This window comes from Epinephelus moara, chromosome 16 (assembly GCF_006386435.1).
Source record: "Epinephelus moara isolate mb chromosome 16, YSFRI_EMoa_1.0, whole genome shotgun sequence".
Lineage (NCBI taxonomy): Eukaryota > Metazoa > Chordata > Actinopteri > Perciformes > Serranidae > Epinephelus > Epinephelus moara.
Window position 1 is genome coordinate 2,291,847 of NC_065521.1, and position 20,250 is coordinate 2,312,096.

The following is a 20,250-nucleotide window of genomic DNA, read 5'->3' on the forward strand; positions in this document are numbered from 1 at the left end:
TCACCTGAGCGAAGCTCGTCTTTTAAAGACAAGGATGGAAAATGTCTTTCTAAACACGTGCTGTAGCTCCGGATCTCTGAGGGTCTTTACACCACCTGACAACAGTTTGCTTACAGCAGCTCTAAATCTATGTTGAGAAGACAACGTAAAGAGCAGTGGGTTATATCTATATCTATATAGATCTATATAGATATTACTATTTTATTAAGATTTTTTTCTGATATTTTTATAATATTTTTTGGACATTTTATAAATAATTTATTTTCTGACATTTTAAAATATTTTTTCAGAAGTTTTATCAACATTTTTTCAGGCACTTTATAAAAAAAAATTCAGACATTTCAATAATATTTTTCGAACATTTTATAAATATTTTTTGAACATTTCATTAACATTTATTTCATGACATTTTTATTAAAAAAAATTCCAGACGTTTTATCAACATTTTTTTCGGGCACTTTATATATATATGTATGTATATATATAAATTACATTTTATCAACATCTTTCTGACATTTCAAAAATAATATTTTGGACATTTTGATATATATATTTTTTTTACATTTTATCAACTTTTTTTCAGACACTTAATAAATATTCTTTCAGGCATTTCATCAGATTCTAATAATCAAACACTGACTGATCACTGACAAACTTTGGGACAGCTGTGGAATAACTGGACGTTTCAATGTTGGCGGTTCGAGTATGATTACAGGACACTACTCTCATGATGGTTTGACCTGACTACAAACATGGAGGATGGAGACAGACAGTGACCATGGTATGAGAGCCATGATGCGTACAGGTGAGGCTGGGCTACCGGCCAGGTAAAGTGGGCGTTCGGCTCCCGTTTGGTCTCTGTGACGGCGGCATTTTGGTCATTTGAATTAATTCACATTTGTTCAGTTTTTTTTATTTTTTATATATATATATGTATATATATATATATATGTATATATAAATACTTTTTGGACATTTTATCAAATGTTTTTTCTGACATTTCAATAATTTTTTTGGACATTTAATCTACATTTCTTTGACGTTTAAATAACATTTTTTTTCAGACGTTTTATAAACCTTTTCTTGCATTTTATTAACATTTTTATTCATGTTTTTTAGACATTTTCTCAAAACATTTTTCTGACATTTAAATAGTATTTTTCAGACATTTTATTAACATTTTTTGAACATTTTATTTTACCTTTATTTTTTTTAAATTTAAATAATTCTTTTTCAGGCATTTTATTAACAGTTTTTCTGACATTTTAATCATGCTTTTTGGGCATTTTAGATTTTTTTTTCAACATTTCAACATATTATCAACACTCCTTTGACACTGCGTAGGTATTTTCTGGCATTTCCTTCGTATTCTTCATCAGAAAGCTTTTACTATGAGGCAGCTTGGGAGATGGTACAGTGAAGCAACGTGAGAGCTTTTATTGTGAAGGAGCTACAGTAGATGGTACAGTGAAGCAGCTGTTTGACTTTTATTGTGAAGCAACATGAGAGCTTTTATTGTGAAGGAGCAACAGTAGATGGTACAGTGAAGCAGCTGTTTGACTTTTATTGTGAAGCAACATGAGAGCTTTTATTGTGAAGGAGCTACAGTAGATGGTACAGTGAAGCAGCTGGAGAACTTGGACTCTTGATGGATGGACAGACATGGATGTTTGTTAGTTTCTGGTGGACATAACGAGACTGTGACTGAACGTCTTTGTCTCTACGAGGCTGACATGTTGGAGACCGGGAGGACGCCGTGGCGAGATGTGTTCATTAGTGTTTGTTGCGTAACGTCTGTGATGAGTCCTGACAGACTGACAGCAAGTTTCTCTGAAGGCTTTTCATCTGCAGCTATTTTAGGATTTATACACTGACTCAGTGTGTGTGTGTGTGTGTGATGGAAATCCCTCCTCCTCTGTGCTGGTCACCTTGATCGACAGCAGGTCTGGGATCAGCCGGCTGATGGAGGATCAGTCAGATTCCCTGACACCGTGTAGCGGCGTGTGCTCACTGCTGGACTCACACGGCGTCGTGTTTACAGCCCACAAACACCCACCAGCACCTCATTAGTGCGGCGGGCTGTCGGCTCCTGCTCCGTATTAACACCAGGTCGGCCCACACTCAGCTCACATCTGAGGGATTCTAAGAGGGCGAGACGGGCCGATGTGAGCAGAGATCAGTGGCCCCGACTCGCTGACAGGAAACACTGTCAGCAGCAGGAAGTGCACCGACTCCACGTCCGTCTGACCAGCTGAGGGGACGTATTGTGTCCATGTGCTGAGTCGTCGTGCTGCAGGGCGGCGACGGGATGTCGGATGGGTGGGTGGAGCTGCGAGTAGTTCAGGCACGAATGTGCGTCGGTTCAGGAAAGATGGTAGTTTGTGTTTAAATGAGGGAAACTGACTTCATGAGGACACAGTTAACCCTCTGAGAGCCACAGATAGTGTCTGTGTGTGGGGGGACATCAGGTCAACAGAACACGTCAGAGACACAGAACCTATTTTTATTCAGATATCTGAAGGTCAGAGGTCAAATGAACCAAGGTGAAAACGGCCATGCTGTTTTTCCCAAAATTTAGACTTTAAGTAAGGAGCGTTGATAAGCCCTCTGCCCGAGAAGCTACATGTTCTGATGATTTATATTTTTCAAAATTTTTACAATTTTCTTTGGAAATTTTATAAAAAAAAAAAATTCTGATTTTTTGAAAGTTTTATCAACATTGGGGTTTTTTTTACAGGAATTTCTAACATTCCAATAATATTTTTCAAGTATTTTATATTTTTTCCAGACATTTTATCAACATTTTTTTGAACATTTTATTTTTGTTTTTCCAAATATTTTATCAGTTATTATATAAATATTTTTTCACATTTCAACTATATTTTTCAGACTTTTTGATAGCAATCTCAGACATTTTATAAACATTTTTTTCTGATATTGTTTTTTTTAGCTTTTTTTGGTGACAGATTAAGAATGTTTTTATCGGAATTTTCAGGGAGCTAGCATAAAGTGGATTCAGGTCTTTTAGTTTCAGATGACACCAGAATCGTTACTGTAGCTTTAACGGACGCGATAAAAATAGCATCATGCAATAAAAGCAGTTAAATAAAATACAGCGTTATATTCAGACATAGAATCAGTGGACGAGTTAACGCTGACGGCAACTGAGGGGCTTTTATTGTGAAACAAACACTCAGTGTGAGTGTGGATGGTCACAGTGGGCTTTGAGGAGGCTGATTTGTCCAGAGGGAGGATTCAAGGACACTAGTGAAGGAGACAGAGGACAGAGGAAGGAGACGGTTTAGGCTGCTTCCTGTTTTTAGGTTCTCTCTCTGAGGGTTAGCGCCGCTCGTCGAGCTGCTAATGTGAGACGTTTAATGCCCTCAGTGTGTGTGTGTTGGATTAGCTTCCTCCCGCTGTGCAGGATGATCTCACACACACACACACACACACACACACTGTGCTGCAGGAGTCAGCTTTTTAATTGAAATGTCTGTCAGCGTCTCTCTGTGACGCCTGATTGGCTGGTTTGCAGTGGGTGGAGCTACTTTGCTGTGGCCTGCTGGGTGTTTCTAAGTTTTAATAACACAGGTTCAGAAATTACAGCGAGAAAGACGTCTGACAGGAAGTGATGATGAACACTAACAGCAGAGAGCAAGCAGAGGGACTCAGTTCATTAAGTTACGTTAGCAGGACCACAAAACTGTCGCTAACCAAAGCACTGCTGCTAACTGAAACACGGCTACTGTCGCTAACCAAAGCGCTGCTGCTAACTGAGACACCGCTACTGTCGCTAACCAAAGCGCTGCTAACTGAGACACCGCTACTGTCGCTAACCAAAGCGCTGCTGCTAACTGAGACACCGCTACTGTCGCTAACCAAATCGCTGCTGCTAACTGAAACACGGCTACTGTCGCTAACCAAAGCGCTGGTGCTAACTGAAACACAGCTACTGTCGCTAACCAAAGCGCTGCTGCTAACAGAAACACCACTACTGTCGCTAACCAAAGCGCTGCTGCTAACTGAAACACAGCTACTAACCACAGCGCTGCTGCTAACAGAAAGACCGCTACTGTCGCTAACCAAAGTGCTGCTGCTAACTGAAACACAGCTACTGTCGCTAACCAAAGCGCTGCTGCTAACTGAAACACCGCTACTGTCGCTAACCAAAGCGCTGCTGCTAACCGACAAACACATCCACCAGCTAACAGACGTCTCCATCTGTTTCATCTTTCAGGTTCTGGTAAAGCAGAGTGCGTTCGGGCGGTCGACGTCCTGACAGTGCTCAGAGAGAAAGTGGCCTTCGTGTCAGGTAAAACACACACCTGCAGATTTTAGCCCAGTCTGGTCCAGTCTGGTCCTGATGTGACCCGGTTTAACTCAGTGTGTTTTACAGGTGGACGGGACAAACGTGGCGGACCAATCCTGACCTTCCCTGCCAGGACCAATCATGATCGAATAAAACAAGAAGACCTCAGCCGATTGGTCACTTACCTGGCGACCATACCCAGGTAACACTCCCTTGGTCTGTGTATCTGTCGGCCTCTCCTCCTGTCTCCTCCTTGGCCTGTCTCCCCTGTTAACCCCTCTGTCTGTCTGTCTGTCTGTCTGTCTGTCAGTGAGGATGTGCGTGCTCGTGGCTTCACCGTGGTGGTGGACATGCGCGGCAGTAAGTGGGACAGCGTCAAACCGGTTCTACGGACGCTGCAGGAGTCGTTTTCCTCCAACATCCACACGGCGCTGCTCATCAAACCAGACACCTTCTGGCAGAAACACAAGACCAACCTGGGCAGCGCCAAGCTCAGCTTTGAGGTACTACTTCTCACAACTGCAATACTACTGCTAACTGAAGTGCTACCAGAGACCTACCAGTGCTTTTACAGTGCCACTGCTGATATGAATAGTTCTACTGCTGCTAACTGAGGTTAACACTATTGCTGCTTACTGACCATACCCGACTGTCTCTTCAGACCAGCCTGGTGTCAGTGGAGGGTCTGTCCCGGCTCGTCGATCCCTCCCAGCTGACCTCTGACCTCGGCGGTTCATTGGAGTACGACCATGTCGAATGGACCGAGCTGCGTCTGGGTCTGGAGGAGTTCATGGGGGCCGCCACACAGCTGCTGGCCCAGCTGGAGCAGCTGGAGGCCGGGCTGAACCGCATACCGGAGCCCCAGGATGTGGACGAGGCCCGCAAGTGAGTTCCAAAGTGTTCAATAACTATGAACCACTGCTTTTATGAAGATGTTTTTGTTTATGGAGTAATTCTTTCCCGTTCCAGACTTCTGGAGGAACACGGCCGTCTCCGTAACACCATCGCCACGGCACCAGTCGACGCCCTCGAGCGAGAGGGACGGAGCTTGCTCCAGCGCATGCGCCTGGGCCCCTCCCACAGTGACACCTCCACTGAAGGCAGTGGTGGCGGCGGTGGTAGTCACGGCAGCTGGCTGTCGGGCGGAGCGGACTTCCAGAGTGTTGCGCCAAAGGTTTCGTCTTTGCTGGACCGGCTGCAGGCGGCTCGCACTCACCTGCTGCAGAGCTGGAGCGACAGGAAGCTGCATCTGGATCAGGCGCTGCAGCTGCACCTGTTTGAGCAGGACGCCACCAAGGTCATATTTAATTTTACTACTACTGCTAACTGACGTACAGTTACCACTAAACAACCAGTACAGCTGATAACCGAACTACTGCAGCTGTTTTTCACTGAAATACTACCACTGATACAGAAACACTGTTGTACTGTCTCCGTCTCAGATGTCCGAGTGGATCGCTCACAGTAAAGAACTGTTCGTGCAGAGTTTGGCGGAGGTCGGGCAGAACCACCAGCATGCCCTCGACCTCCAGACACAGCACCAGCACTTCACCGCCAACTGCATGGTCAGTGTGATTGTTTGCTTGTTTGTTTGTTTGTTTGTTGTGTGAAATACAACCTTAACAATGCGTCTCCCCGCAGAACGGCAGTGTCAACGTGGACAGCGTGGTTACCGTGGCAGCCAGGCTGGCAGAGGCCGGTCACTATGGGGCGGAGCGAATCACCATGGTGTCGTCGCGGCTTCAGGAAGACTGGAAGTCCCTGACGACGGCGCTGGAGGAGCGCAGCAACACGCTCGCCATGGCAACCGGCTTCCACCAGGGGGCAGAGCAGGTGAGGAGCGCTACATACCAACCTGTCTCACCACCTCTCTTTCTGTCCCCACCTGTCTCACCTCCACCCTCTCCACCTGTCTGTCTGTCTGTCTGTATGTCTGTCTGTGTGTCCAGTTCCTGCTCAAAGTGGAAGGTTGGGTTCAGGCATGCTCTGAAGGCCCGTTGCCGTCGGCGACAGCAGAGCTGGAGGCTGCAACGAAAAAACACCAGGAGCTGAATGAGGAGATCTCTGCCAACTACACCCAGGTACTTGTCTGTCTGTCCCTCCAATCGTCTGTCTGTCTGACTGACCAGCTGTCTGTCTGACTGTCCACCTGTCTGTCTGACTGACTACCTGTCTGTCTGACTGACTACCTGTCTGTCTGCAGGTCAGTGAGAGCGGGAAAGCCTTATTGGACGTCCTCCAACGTTGCCCGGCAACCGAATCCGAGGAGTCGACGGCCAAACCGGACTTCACAGCTGCCACGCACGGCATCATGGGAGTTCTGCACCAGGTCATGCAGGTACGTGTCATGGTCACATGTCACACATCGCCAAGAGACAGACAGGTGGCCAGGTGTGACGTTGTCTTTGTGTTGTTGCAGGGACACCACGAGGTGGAGGGGGCGTGGCAGCACCGGAAGCTCCGCCTCCACCAGCGCCTGCAGCTGTGTGTGTTTCAGCAGGATGTGAGACAGGTAGGACGAGTTCAGACCTACGTCAGGGTTCAGGTCCAGACTCATGGACGCCTAAAGCCTGTCTGTCTCTCTCTTTACCTGTCTGTCCCTCTCCACCTGTCCGTCTCTCCCTCCCTGTCCACCTGTCTGTCTCTCAGGTGTTGGACTGGGTGGAGCAGCATGGTGAAGTCTTCCTGAACAAACACAGCGGGGTGGGGAAGTCTCTGCACCGAGCGCGAGCGCTGCAGAAACGCCACGATGACTTCCAGCAGGTGGCACAGGTAAACACATGAGCCCCGCCCACACCTGGATCACCTGATGCACCCCGCAGCGGCCATGTTGAATAAATGATACCTGTGTGTGTGTGTGTGTGTGTGTGTGTGTGTCAGAACACGTACACTAACGCAGAGAAGCTCCTGGAAGCAGCCGACCAGCTGGCTCAGTCAGGAGAGTGTGAGGAGGAGGAGATCTACCAGGCTGCCAGGGACCTGGAGCTCCGCATGCAGGTACACTGCTCTTATTGTGAAGGGCACAGACAGGAAGTGCTGCAGGAAGTTAATGTGTGTTGTGTGTGCAGGCCTTCATCCAGAGGGTGGAGCAGAGGAAGCTGCTGCTGGACCTGGCTGTGTCCTTCTACACCCACACCAAGGAGGTAACACACACTGCTGACACCTCCCACTGACACCTGACACCACTCACTGACACCTGACACCTCCCACTGACACCTGACACCACCCTCTGACACCTGACACCTCCCACTGACACCTGACACCACTCACTGACACCTAACACCTCCCACTGACACCTGACACCACCCACTGACACCTGACACCTCGCACTGACACCTGACACCACCCTCTGACGCCTGACACCACCCTCTGATGCCTGACATCTCCCACTGACACCTGACACCTCCCACTGACACCTGACACCACCCACTGACACCTCCCACTGACACCTGACACCACCATCTGACACCTGGCATCTCCCACTGACACCTGACACCTCCCACTGACACCTGACACCACCATCTGGAACTGGAACTTACATCCTCCTCCTCCTCCTCAGCTCTCAGTGTGGATGGAGGGTCTCCAGAAGCAGCTGACCTCTGACCCGTGTGTTTGTCCCGACACCGTAGAGTCTCTTCAGTCTCTCATCAGTCAGCAGCAGCAGCAACAGGCCAACACACAGGTACCTGCTGACCTTTGACCTCTGACCTGCAGCCTAACACACTAACACCCCCCTTACCTCTGACCTCTGACCTCACACTAACCCCAGCTCTAACCCTGACCCACAGGAAGCTGCGATGAGTGTCATCCGGGAAGGAGAAGACCTCATCCTGCAACTCAGGTGTGTTTGATTCACTCATCAGGGCGGCTCAGAGGCCTGTGTGGAGCCAGTGTGTGTTATTATTAGTGTGTTTGTTTTGTAGTGGGGGTGCGTTTGTTTTGTAGTTTGGGTGTGTTTGTTTTGTAGTTTCTGAAGTCCTCGTGGTTTCAGGTTTGTTTGACCACTTTAGGCGCGTTTGTTTCAGGCCCCAGGGCAGCTCAGTAGCTCACGTGGAGACGGTACTGCAGCAGCTGGAGGAGTCTCACGTTCAGCTGGAGGAACTTTTCCACCAGAGGAAGATCCGACTGGACGTGTACCTGCAGCTACGCATCCTGCAGCAGTGCACGCTGGAGGTAAACTGATCAATAATCAATAATCGACATGTTACACCTCCGTTCTTAGCGTCAAGGTTCCATTCCCTGTGAACATTTGTGCGTTTCCTAGGTAACGGGGGAAATGGATGCCTGGAAGCAGGATCTCCAGAAACAGTCCCAGGACTTCTCTGCAGAGAAGCTAGCATCGCCGCGCATGCCAGACGCAAACCAGGATAAGCTTGCCCAGGACAAGCTGGGACTGGGCCAGTCGCGGCTGGTGGAGGCTAGCCCAGAGGTGCTAACGCTAGCACAGCAGCGCATCCACAGGTAAACAGGCCGGCGTGCTGACATCATCATGACTCATGACAAAAAAAAAAAAAAAAACAGAGGCCATGTTGGGCTTTGACTAAGTGACTGATACATCCGCAGGCACATGGAGCGACGGCTGGCCATGAACAACATGATCTATGAGGTCATCCAACAAGGTCATGACCTTCAGCAGTACATAACCGAGGTCCAGGCATCAGGTACGAGTCACACTGTCACTTTAACTGAGTACTGACGGAAACATCCGTAGTAATCTGAATGACGGCGCCAACTGGTGGTTTAGATAACAGAAAAGACAAGGATCTAGCGTAGAGCCCTGAGGTACACCACAACAGACCAGATGGGGGCTACATGGGGGCCTCCAGGGGTGTTTAGAGCTCCTTTTGGGAGTTCCAGTGTAGCCTGATAGAGCCGTGGTCCTTCAGGTGGCTCTTAAAGACCATTGAGGACTTCAAGTGGCCATCAAAAGGGTTCCTGGAGAGTTCCCAGAGGCCACTTTGAGGTCTGCGAAGGTAACGGAGGGATAGATCAGCACAGGGTTCATGTGGTCACTGAAAGGCCTCCAAATGTTCAACTGGTCCTTGGAGGGCTTTCACTACTACCTTGGGGATTCCCAGGAACCCTTGACAGAACTCTGGTGATCTTGAGAGACTTTCAGAAGAGGGTTTCAGAAGTTCTCAAGGAGATGCTAGAGATCCTTGATGGTTCTGCACTGCTTCTTGAAGCAGTTCTACAAGAGCTTCCTGTAGCTATTGGACTGTCACACCGGTAACCGGAGGTAACCTCAGACGTGACAGGATCCAAGGGGCCTTGAGGGATTTAAGTGTGTCATTCAGTGTGTTCCAGGGGACCTTGTTTGGGTTCTACATCTTTCTGATTCTTGAGGAGTTCGAGGGATCATATGGTGTTTAAGAGCTCTCAGTGGACATTAAGGGAGGTCCTAGAAGTCTCCAGGATTGCCCAATGGTCCTTGCAAGTAATTCTATCATTAACAAAGTATCTGGGACCTTGAGGGATTTCCAGAAGTTTTTTGTGGGTTCCAGGGATCTTTGAGTGGTTTCTAGTGCTTTGTTGGGTAATTCCAAAGGGAGTTCTAGAGGTTCCTTGGGGAGTTGCAGGGGTCCTTGACACAGCTCCAGGAGGGGGTTCTGGGGGCCCCTAATAAGGGTATTCCCTCAAAGGAAGAACTTAAGGAAGTTTCTGGAGTCTTTTTTTGTTGATTGCAGGGGTGCTTTGGTGGTTTTGAGTGTTCCTCAATGGGGCTGAGTGATTACTGAGGGAGTTCTAATGGACCCCCTATGAGGTTCCAGTGGTCTTTAAAGATGTTTTAAGGTCCCTTAATAGTTTTCCACTAGTCACTAAGTGGATTCAAGTAGTTGCTGACAGTTTCCAGGACATTGAATGAACTTTTGTTGGTTCCAGGGATCCTTGAAGAGGTTACAGAACCCCTTGATAGTTTTCCACTGGACCCTAAGTAGATTCAAGGAGACCCTGATGGGGTTCCAGGACACTAAGGGAACCTTAGTGGTTCCAGAGACCCTTGATAGTTTTCCATTTGTTTCTAAGTAGATTCAAGGAGTTGCTGACAGAGTTCCAGGACACTAAAGTAAATCTTTGTGGATTCCAGTGGTCCTTGAAGAGGTTCCAGAACCCCGTAGTAGTTTTCCACTGGTCACTAAATGAATTCAAGGAGTTGCTGACAGGGTTCCAGGACACTGAAAGAAGTTTTTGTAGATTCTAGGGGTCCTTGAGTGGTTGTGTGTAGTTTGTGAGCTGTGTCTGGAGGTCCTTGGTCCTTGAGAAGGTTCCAAACTCTGTGACACTGGACAGTTTCACAAAGAGAGGAGGTAAAGATGCTTTAAAGGGCCCACGTGGTCCTTGACGTGCTTCAAGGTTGCCTGGATTTCATTTTGGGGCGTGTTGCGCTCCTTCAGGAAGTTCCAGGAGTTTCCAGGAGTCTCTAACAGCATCAGACGTCGGTTCACAGTTTGGACCGAGCAGCCATGATGATGATGATGATGATGATGATGATGTCAGGGGGAAAGGAGGGGGGGGCACATTAGATCATGGGGGGAAGGGGATGGGGTTGCTATGGAAACTGCTCTCTGAAGCACACAGCTGATCCCCATGGAAACCAGGGGATTGAATTTTGCCATGGAGATACACAGACGAGCAAATACACACATGGACGGAGATTAAAATGCAAATTCACAAGGCTAGTTAACCTACCTTATGAGGACTGTGTGTGTGTGTGTGTGTGTGTGTGTGTGTCAGGTATTGAGCTGTCTGAGGCGGAGGGGGGTCTCTCAGCTCAGGTGGACGAGCTGCAGCGCCTCCTGCAGGACAAACAGAAGGAGCTGCAGCAGATTGCAGATCACACACACACACACCTGGAGCAGAACCTGCAGCTGAGACACCTGCAGAGTCAGGTCAAACAGGTAACACACACCTGTAGAGTCAGGTCAAACAGGTAACACACACCTGTAGAGTCAGGTCAGACAGGTAACACACACCTGTATAGTCAGGTCAGACAGGTAACACACACCTGCAGAGTCAGGTCAAACAGGTAACACACACCTGTCTGTCTCTTTCCCCCCTGCCTGTCTCAGGTGCTGGGCTGGATCTCAGAGGGGGAGGTGATGTTGTCGTCCTGCATGTTGAACTCCAGCTGTCTGTCTGAAGCTGAGCAGCTGCAGAGGGAGCACGAGCGCCTCCAACAGGCCATAGAGGTAACTGCACTCCAAGATTTCACAGTCACTTAACTAAGACAAGGTCAGTCAGTGAAACTCCTCATGTGACATCTCTTTCAGGCTCTCCTCCACGCAGACTCCCTGCAGAGGACTCACCAGGTGGCTCTGGCGCTGCAGCAGAGGGCGGAGCTTCTGGTCAGGTGAGTCACACAGCACTCATACATCTATGCAGGCTGGAAACGAACCTCTTTCTCATCAAGTGACCTCTGACCTCCCCCCCTTAGGTCAGGTCACTACGACCCAGATGCGGTGCGGTCTTGTGCCCAGACGGTGGCGCTGCACTGGCAGACTCTGATGCTGAGGATTGAAGACCGACTCAAACTGGTCAACGCCTCCGCAGCCTTCTACAGGACGTCCCAGCAGGTATCACCATCTGTCTGTCTACCTGCACTACCTGTCTGTCTGTCTGTCTGTGTAGCTACCTGTCTGCCTGCCCCTCCAGGTGTGTGGGGTGCTGGAGAGTCTGGAGCAGGAGTACCGCAGGGAGGAGGACTGGTGTGGAGGTGGAGAGAGACAGCCGGAGCTCCTCCTGCCGCTGGTCAGTAAACACATGGAGCAGAAGGAGGCGTTCCTGAAGGTGAGGACAGTCCTGGAAACTTTTATACAGTCTGTTTTTGTTAGTTTGTTTGTGACATTCTGTAAAATGTGAACATAGCAGAGAGCTGAGCACAGCTGCTGTCTGACTCCACATTAAGAGAGATGCTGTGCACATTTACTCATGAGGAGCAGCATAGCTAAACTAAATTTTTAGTTCTGCTTCCTCTTTAACCACAGTTGTAGTTTTGATATTTACTTTTATGACATTATGTAAAATGTGAACATAGCAGAGAGCAGAGCTGCTTTCAAACTCCACATTAAGAGAGACACTATGCTCATTTATGCATGAGGAGCAGTGTAACTAAACTAAAAGTTTAGTTCTGTTTCCTCTGTCAAGTGTAGAACTACAGTTTTTAGTTTTGATATTTGCTGCTGTGACATTGTGTAAAATCAGAACATAGCAGAGATCAGAGCAGAGCTCCTGTCTGACTCCTAATTAAGAGAGGTGTTACACACTGATGCACAAGGAGTGTCAGTGTGTAGTATTTAAAAAAACATCAGTATTAGGATTCCTCTGTTCTTTGATAAACGATAGTATTTATTTGTTGTGGACAGTCTTCGATGGTCTGCGAACGTCTCGAGGCGTCCTTTTCTTTATTGGTCATAAAAAGTCCTGAGCTGTTCACATATATTAACCTCAGTGTGACAGGGTGACTAACAGTCTTGGTTCGATGGCGGCAGGCCTGCACTCTGGCCAGACGGAACGCCGAAGTCTTCCTCAAGTACATCCACCGTAACAGCGTCACCATGGCAAACATCTCAGGCCACAGCGTCACCGTCTCCGGGGTGACGGGGGTCACCGAGGTCACGGGGCACTCCAGGGTGCCGGAGCAACAGGTCAAAGGTGAAATGAACACACTCAGAGACACACGAGTCATGTTCAGTCAGTGTAAACAGAGACATGCGGTGGAGCCAGTGTAGAGCCCTGAGGGACTCCACCTGGTTTATATCTGTATGCAGCGTGGCGTTCGTTTGACTGATCCAGGTGTGTGTGTGTGTGCGCGTGTGTGTGTGTGTGTGTGTGTGTGTGTGTGTGTGTGTGTGTGTGTGTGTGTGTGTGTGTGTGAGCGCAGGTATCCTCAGTGAGCTGCTGCAGAGGGAAAACAGAGTTCTTCATTTCTGGACTTTGAAGAAACGTAGACTGGATCAGTGCCAGCAGTACCTGATGTTCCAGAGCCACGCCCAGCAGGTACGCCGTTAACGTTAAATCAAAAATAAATTAATTAATATCCATTTTTAAGTTTGGATGATTATTAATTCATTTATTCACTGGCAGTGGTGGAAGAATTAATTTCATCTTTTCATGAGGTAAAACCAGCGATATATGGAGACAGATTAGTGTCAATATCAGTTGTGTAAACAGATGAACAGCCAGTGTGTTTATGTGTAATCTGTGAATATTAAACATCCACAAATACAAAAAAAGTCTGTGAAATCAAATAACTATTTAGCCAATAAACAAATTCGACAAAAAAAACCATCTCTGAATACATTTAATTATGGCAGCGCATTGACACCATGCAAAACCTAACAAAAATATTTTGCGAATATAAAAAAACCCCTGCAAATACGCAAACAAATCCAAAAATTAAATAAAATAAATAAAATGTATTTCATACATATATATATATATATATATATATATATGTATATATATGTACATACATTCACATCCATACCAATTATTTATTTATATTTTTTATTTTTGGATTTGCTTGTGCTTTTGCATTTTAGTTTTACACCCGCAGAATTTGTTTATTAGCAAAATAGTTATTTGATTTCACAGATGTTTTTGTATTTGTTGACAGTGTTTTATATATTTACAGATCACACATTAACACACAGAATAAATATATAATTTATATGGTGTATGAAAAATTATAATCTGTGAAGTAACTACAGTATTCAGATAAATGTAGCACAGTTGAAGTATTCAGGTAAAGGCAAAGTACCTCCAGAAGCCAAACGTCTCAAGAAACAAAATTATTTTTGATAAGTCGCCCACGTTCTAAAATTCTAAACGGTTAGCCAAAAAATTATTCAGTTAATTAGTCGAATGGAAGTTTTGAGTCTGTTCAATATGAAATGCATGATGGGATACATGTCGACTAAATTCATCTCCTGAAGCATCCTGGGTAACATGACGGGGGCTGTTCAGGGTTAAATCCAGACAGTATTTGTGTCTTTTCGCCGCAGGCTCTGGATTGGCTGCAGCAGTCAGGTGACCACTACCTGTCCACGCACACGTCGCCAGGGGCAACGGTGACCGAGACGCAAGAACTGCTGAACCAGCACCGAGAGTTCTGCGTGTCGGCCAAGGTGAGAACGCACCCACAGATGTGCGTACATACATGTATGACGACCGTTACTCACCTGTCGCTCTGCCTCTCAGCACACACAGGAGAAGGTTCACCTGCTCATCCAACTGGCTGAGAGCATGCTGGCCAAAGGCCACGCCCACCGCGCTGAGCTCCGCCGCTGCGTCTCCACTGTGGATAAACGTTACCGCGACTTCACCGTCAGGATGGGGCAGTACCGTCACCTGCTGGAGACGGCGCTCGGAGGCTGCTCGCAGGTACGAACATTATAGTAAAGTGGTAGTATTTGGAAGTAAAGTCGTAGTATTTGGAAGGAAAGTCGTAGTATTTGGAAGTTAAGTCGTAGTATTTGGAAGTAAAGTCGTAGTATTTAGTAGTTAAGTTGTAGTATTTGGAAGTAAAGTAGTATTTGGTAGTAAAGTCGTAGTTTTCAGAAGTTAAGTCATAGTCTTTGGAAGTAAAGTTGTAGTATTTGGAAGTGAAGTCGTAGTATTTGGAAGTGAAGTCGTAGTATTTGGAAGTTAAGTCGTAGTTTTCAGAAGTTAAGTCGTAGTCTTTGGAAGTAAAGTCGTAGTCTTTGGAAGTTAAGTCGTAGTATTTGGAAGTGAAGTCGTAGTATTTGGTAGTAAAGTCGTAGTTTTCAGAAGTTAAGTCGTAGTCTTTGGAAGTAAAGTTGTAGTATTTGGAAGTTAAGTTGTAGTATTTGGAAGTTAAGTCGTAGTCTTTGGAAGTAAAGTCGTAGTATTTGGAAGTAAAGTCGTAGTATTTGGAAGTTATGTCGTAGTACTTGGAAGTGAAGTCGTAGTATTTGGTAGTAAAGTCGTAGTTTTCAGAAGTTAAGTCGTAGTTTTCAGAAGTTAAGTCGTAGTCTTTGGAAGTGAAGTCGTAGTATTTGGAAGTTAAGTCGTAGTTTTCAGAAGTTAAGTCGTAGTCTTTGGAAGTAAAGTCGTAGTATTTGGAAGTTAAGTCATAGTTTTTCGGAAGTTAAGTCGTAGTTTTCAGAAGTTAAGTCATAGTCTTTGGAAGTAAAGTCGTAGTATTTGGAAGTTAAGTCGTAGTTTTCAGAAGTTAAGTCGTAGAAGTAAAGTCGTAGTATTTGGAAGTTAAGTCGTAGTTTTCAGAAGTTAAGTCGTAGTCTTTGGGAAGTTAAGTCGTAGTATTTGGAAGTAAAGTTGTAGTTTTCAGAAGTTAAGTCGTAGCATTTGGAAGTTAAGTCGTAGTATTTGGAAGTTAAGTCGTAGTTTTCGGAAGTTAAGTGGTAGTATTTGGAAATAAAGTTGTAGTTTTCGGAAGTTAAGTCGTAGTATTGGGAAGTTAAGTGGTAGTATTTGGAAGTAAAGTTGTAGTTTTCGGAAGTTAAGTGGTAGTATTGGGAAGTTAAGTGGTAGTATTTGGAAGTAAAGTTGTAGTTTTCGGAAGTTAAGTCGTAGTATTTGGAAGTTAAGTTGCAGTATTTGGAAGTTAAGCCATAGTATTCTGTAGTACTCTGTGTGTACTTTTAATGAGCGTGCTGTACGGTGTCCCTGTCAGGACAATAAGGACTTGGAGCTGGAGCTGATCCCCAACAGTCTGTCTGACTCGGACCCCGAGGTCAACCTGTCTGACCCGAGTCACCAAGTCAGCGACGAGAAGAGACGCTCCGCCCGCAAGAAGGAGTGAGTACAAGTACTACAAGTACTGAGAGTGAGAGTATTCAGAGTGAATGTGCTGCGGTAACACGTGTGTGTTCTCAGGTACATCATGGCTGAACTCCTCCAAACAGAGCGAGTCTACGTCAGAGACCTGCAGGAGTGTATCGAGGTACACACTTCACATCACAGTACTGCAGCACTACGCAGTACCACACAGTACCACGCAGTACCACACAGTACCACACAGTACAGTCCACACAATGTCCTGCATTACACAACACCACAGAGTACTCACACCAACAGCACCCTCTGCTGGCAGAAGTACACACCACACTGATACAGAGGAGAAGAACCACAGCTCTGATAAGTACTTATACCACGTAGTACTACATCAGAGTGGAGGGTACTTCCTGTACTGCAGTAATACTTTCTCCTGGTGCAGACGTACCTGTGGGAGATGACGAGCGGCTCCGAGGACGTCCCACCTGGTCTGTCCAACAAGGACGAAATCGTGTTCGGAAACATCCAGGACATCTACGAGTTTCACAACAGGTACTACGAAGTACACTAAGAAGTACACTAAGAAGTACACTGCTGTACATGTGCTACAGTGGACACATCCAGGACGTCTACGAGTTTCACAACAGGTACCCTGAGATACACTACAACTTAAGTATTTATTTGTACTCTGTGTGTTGCAGTATTTTCCTGAAGGAGCTGGAAAACTACGAACAGCTTCCTGAGGACGTCGGACACTGCTTCGTTACCTGGGTAACCAGTTTGTTTGTTTGTTTTTAATGAAGTAAAAATGTAAACGAGCATGTTAATAAAGTGATAAATGTTTTGGTTTTGTGTGTGTGTGTGTGTGTGTGTGTGTGTCAGGCGGATAAGTTCCACATGTACGTGACGTACTGCAGGAACAAACCGGACTCCAGTTTACTGATCCAGCAGCACGGCGTCGGATTCTTCGAGGTTTGTTTACTGACGACATCTGTTGACTTATCGATTATTAATAATCCTAAATCAGTTTAACTGTCTGTCCTTTACTGAGAGCATTCACTACAAATGTACTGCAGTGTCACTCCTTCAGGAGACATCGAGGACGTCTCAGAGTAAGAGAGTCTCTGCGTGGACGGAGACTTTGGACCCTGAGGCTGAACTGGTTTGAAACCAGTGACCTGAAAAATAATTTAGTGTTTTCACAGCCAGTCAGCTGAACATGCAACGAGCCAGTCTCCTCGGGGACGGGGCCATTTTACTATGACCTCAGTACACAGAGACCTCTGTCAGTGTCCTGTCTTCAATTAAAGCTGTAGTTGTTTCACAAGATAAGAAAACTAATTTCTGCTTCTGATATTTTTAATTTTTTTTTAATGAAATGTTTCATAGTTTTATATTTTTATATTTTATTTTCATACATTTCCAGAACATAAATCTGAATGTTGGACAAAGCATGGATCAAAATATGTTTCATTTTGTTGACATATAAAAATCAAAAGAGAGGGATGATGGAATTTTTAATGTCTCTTTTTATCACTCCATAAATGAGAAAAAAAGCAGCCATAAATATCAAATTTGCCATATTTTTAGGAATAAAAAGCTCTATAAATCCGTGCCCAAATAATATATGAACAAACTCTCTGTACAAACCTCCAGAATAAAGACAGGAATAAAACTGGAAAATTTGGTGTATATAAGAAATACTGAAGATGAGATTTATAAATCAGAATTTAAAAAAAAAAAAAATGTAAAATGTAAATGTAAATGTTTGTAAAACATTTTCAATAAAAAAAAAACAAAAAAACAAACAGACACTATCATGAAACTTCTTTAGTTGATCACTTACATTGGGGCGAATATTTTTCGTAGTACAGGTTTTCGACGAATTTTATGTGTAAACATTCAACTGAGGCATTATCTGATGAAATATGAGCTGATTTTTATACATTTCTGAACAGTGGACAAAACGTGGATCAAAAGTCTTGTTTACTTTTGTTGACATATTAGAGTCAAAGGTTTTACAGAGGGATGTTTGGATATCTCTTATCACTCCATAAATCAGAAAAAAAACCTGTCATAAAAAAATCCATTTTCACTATGTTTTTAGGAATAAAACGTTCTGTCAATCAGTCTATGAATAACGTATATGAATATATGAACAAGCACCTTTGTAACAAACCTTCAAAATACAGACAGGAATTAAAGTGGAGAATTTGGTGTCTGTAAGTGCTGCTGAAGCTGAGAATTATGATTCAGACCGTTAGAGATATGTTTTGTAGAATTCCAACATTTTTTACAACATTTAGACACTCAGGTAAAAAAATCTTAGCTAATAGACATCATCACGAAACTTGCCTCGTTGATTCCTGCTATAAAAACAATTATTTATCATATAACAATTCTCCTTAAATTTAAAGTTTGAATATAAAAATTAAGCATTATCAAATTTTTCATACATTTTAAGAACATAAATCTGAACTTAAAAAACTAAATGTGTATTTGGATGTTGTCTGAAAGAAGACGTGTTATCAAAGCAAAATAAATCAAGTTAGAGGTCAGTTAGTTAGTGTATGAAAAAACAGTTTTCACCTGCAGTGTCGCGACTGAATTTCTCAGACTTTAAAGGCCAAAACACACCGGCGGCGTCATATGACAGTGGCGTCATTGACGCAAGTCAAGTGCTGCCCCCAACACACACAAAAAGCGTCGCACTGCGGGGCGTCAACCGGATTTCTACTGCACACTCCAGTCCGCTAGGTGGCGGTACTGGTTGCCAACCGCGTTTTCAAGGGCGGCAACGCTGGAAAAATAGGACAATAGCGTGAAGTGCCACAGCGCGGCACATCGACGCGTGTCGAGCCGCCGCCGGTGTGGGTTTGTAAATAGAAAATAATGGGGGCGGCTGTTTTGACGCGCGTCGTACGGCGCCGGTGTGTTTTGGCCTTAAGAGCTCAGTTCAGTTGATGCTGTTGTCGGCTTTGTGCTAATATGGCAACCACTCGTCCAGAGCGAGTCACAGTATGAAATAAATGTTGATCAGTGAAGTTACAATATTTATAACTGTCGTGTGAACGCTTGTTGTGTGCAGGAGGTGCAGAGGAGACACGGCCTGGCTAACTCCATCTCCTCCGCTCTCATCAAACCAGTTCAGAGGATCACCAAATACCAGCTGCTGCTCAAGGTACGTCTTTTTGTCGGTCCACAGAATTCCTTCAGACCAAAACTGTTGTTAAAGTTTGTGACGGTCGACCTCCAGTGATTTCACACCAATTCAGAGCTGCTCTCTTCATGAAATCAAAATACTAGTCTTTGGACCGTAACTTTAAAAAAGCACAAAATGATTACGTTTTTAGACGAGCCGAAACACATTTAATACATTTATTATAAAATATACATTGACCAGTACCTGAGCAGCACCTTTCTAGAAACCAGTTACTGAGATGAAGCTTACGATAGCTAAAAACGTGTCACAGAGAAATCCATTATTTCTTTTGCTATCAAAGCTAACATTAGCTAATGTGCTAAAAAGCTAGCATTTGTTTTTGCTATTGACTCCTCCTCCGTCCTGTGGGGGACGGTCAGCTTTATGTTGTCGCCCAGCTCATGTCTCTGGTCCCGTGATTTGTGGACTGATGTGTGCGTATATGTCCGTAGGAGCTGTTAGCGTGCTGCGAGGAGGGGAAAGGAGAGATAAAGGAAGGTCTGGACGTCATGCTGAGCGTCCCCAAGAGAGCCAACGACGCCATGCACGTTAGCATGCTGGAAGGTAACGCAGATCATTGTCCTCACAGGACGACATGACTCCACATGAGGCATGTTTAAAGACACTAACCGGCTGCGACGTCCCCGGCAGGTCTGGAGGAGGGACTGGAGGTGCAGGGCGAGCTCCTCCTGCAGGACTCCTTCCTGGTTTGGGAGCCTAAGTCCCTGATCAGGAAGGGGCGGGACAGACACCTCTTCCTGTTTGAGCTGTCACTCATCTTCAGCAAGGAGATCAAAGACTCATCGGGACGAACCAAATATCTGTACAAGAGCAGGCTGAGGGTGAGACACATGTCCATCAGCCATGAGAGACACATGTCCATCAGATATTAGAGACACACGTCCATCAGATATTAGAGACACACGTCCATCAGCCATGAGAGACACACGTCCATCAGATATTAGAGACACACGTCCATCAG

General features: G+C 45.5%; 1 protein-coding gene across 1 annotated transcript in view; it reads left to right on the plus strand.

Moving 5' to 3' along the window:
• Positions 1–4,412: 4,412 nt before the first annotated feature.
• Positions 4,413–20,250, plus strand: part of LOC126403032 (kalirin-like) — a 38,054-nt gene continuing 22,216 nt past the window's right edge. Inside the window, exons 1-34 of the mRNA XM_050065428.1 lie at positions 4,413–4,511; positions 4,620–4,812; positions 4,971–5,194; positions 5,279–5,606; positions 5,752–5,874; positions 5,951–6,142; positions 6,259–6,390; positions 6,513–6,647; positions 6,729–6,821; positions 6,959–7,081; positions 7,190–7,306; positions 7,378–7,452; positions 7,869–7,991; positions 8,098–8,150; positions 8,335–8,482; positions 8,574–8,770; positions 8,873–8,970; positions 11,045–11,208; positions 11,380–11,499; positions 11,581–11,660; positions 11,745–11,883; positions 11,963–12,097; positions 12,799–12,961; positions 13,191–13,306; positions 14,314–14,436; positions 14,510–14,692; positions 15,966–16,090; positions 16,169–16,235; positions 16,509–16,618; positions 16,768–16,837; positions 16,949–17,038; positions 19,155–19,247; positions 19,721–19,832; positions 19,920–20,110. Of these exons, the coding sequence (XP_049921385.1) occupies positions 4,660–4,812; positions 4,971–5,194; positions 5,279–5,606; positions 5,752–5,874; positions 5,951–6,142; positions 6,259–6,390; positions 6,513–6,647; positions 6,729–6,821; positions 6,959–7,081; positions 7,190–7,306; positions 7,378–7,452; positions 7,869–7,991; positions 8,098–8,150; positions 8,335–8,482; positions 8,574–8,770; positions 8,873–8,970; positions 11,045–11,208; positions 11,380–11,499; positions 11,581–11,660; positions 11,745–11,883; positions 11,963–12,097; positions 12,799–12,961; positions 13,191–13,306; positions 14,314–14,436; positions 14,510–14,692; positions 15,966–16,090; positions 16,169–16,235; positions 16,509–16,618; positions 16,768–16,837; positions 16,949–17,038; positions 19,155–19,247; positions 19,721–19,832; positions 19,920–20,110 (4,395 nt within the window). The 5' untranslated portion in view covers positions 4,413–4,511; positions 4,620–4,659. The remainder of the gene's footprint in view (positions 4,512–4,619; positions 4,813–4,970; positions 5,195–5,278; positions 5,607–5,751; positions 5,875–5,950; positions 6,143–6,258; positions 6,391–6,512; positions 6,648–6,728; positions 6,822–6,958; positions 7,082–7,189; positions 7,307–7,377; positions 7,453–7,868; positions 7,992–8,097; positions 8,151–8,334; positions 8,483–8,573; positions 8,771–8,872; positions 8,971–11,044; positions 11,209–11,379; positions 11,500–11,580; positions 11,661–11,744; positions 11,884–11,962; positions 12,098–12,798; positions 12,962–13,190; positions 13,307–14,313; positions 14,437–14,509; positions 14,693–15,965; positions 16,091–16,168; positions 16,236–16,508; positions 16,619–16,767; positions 16,838–16,948; positions 17,039–19,154; positions 19,248–19,720; positions 19,833–19,919; positions 20,111–20,250) is intronic.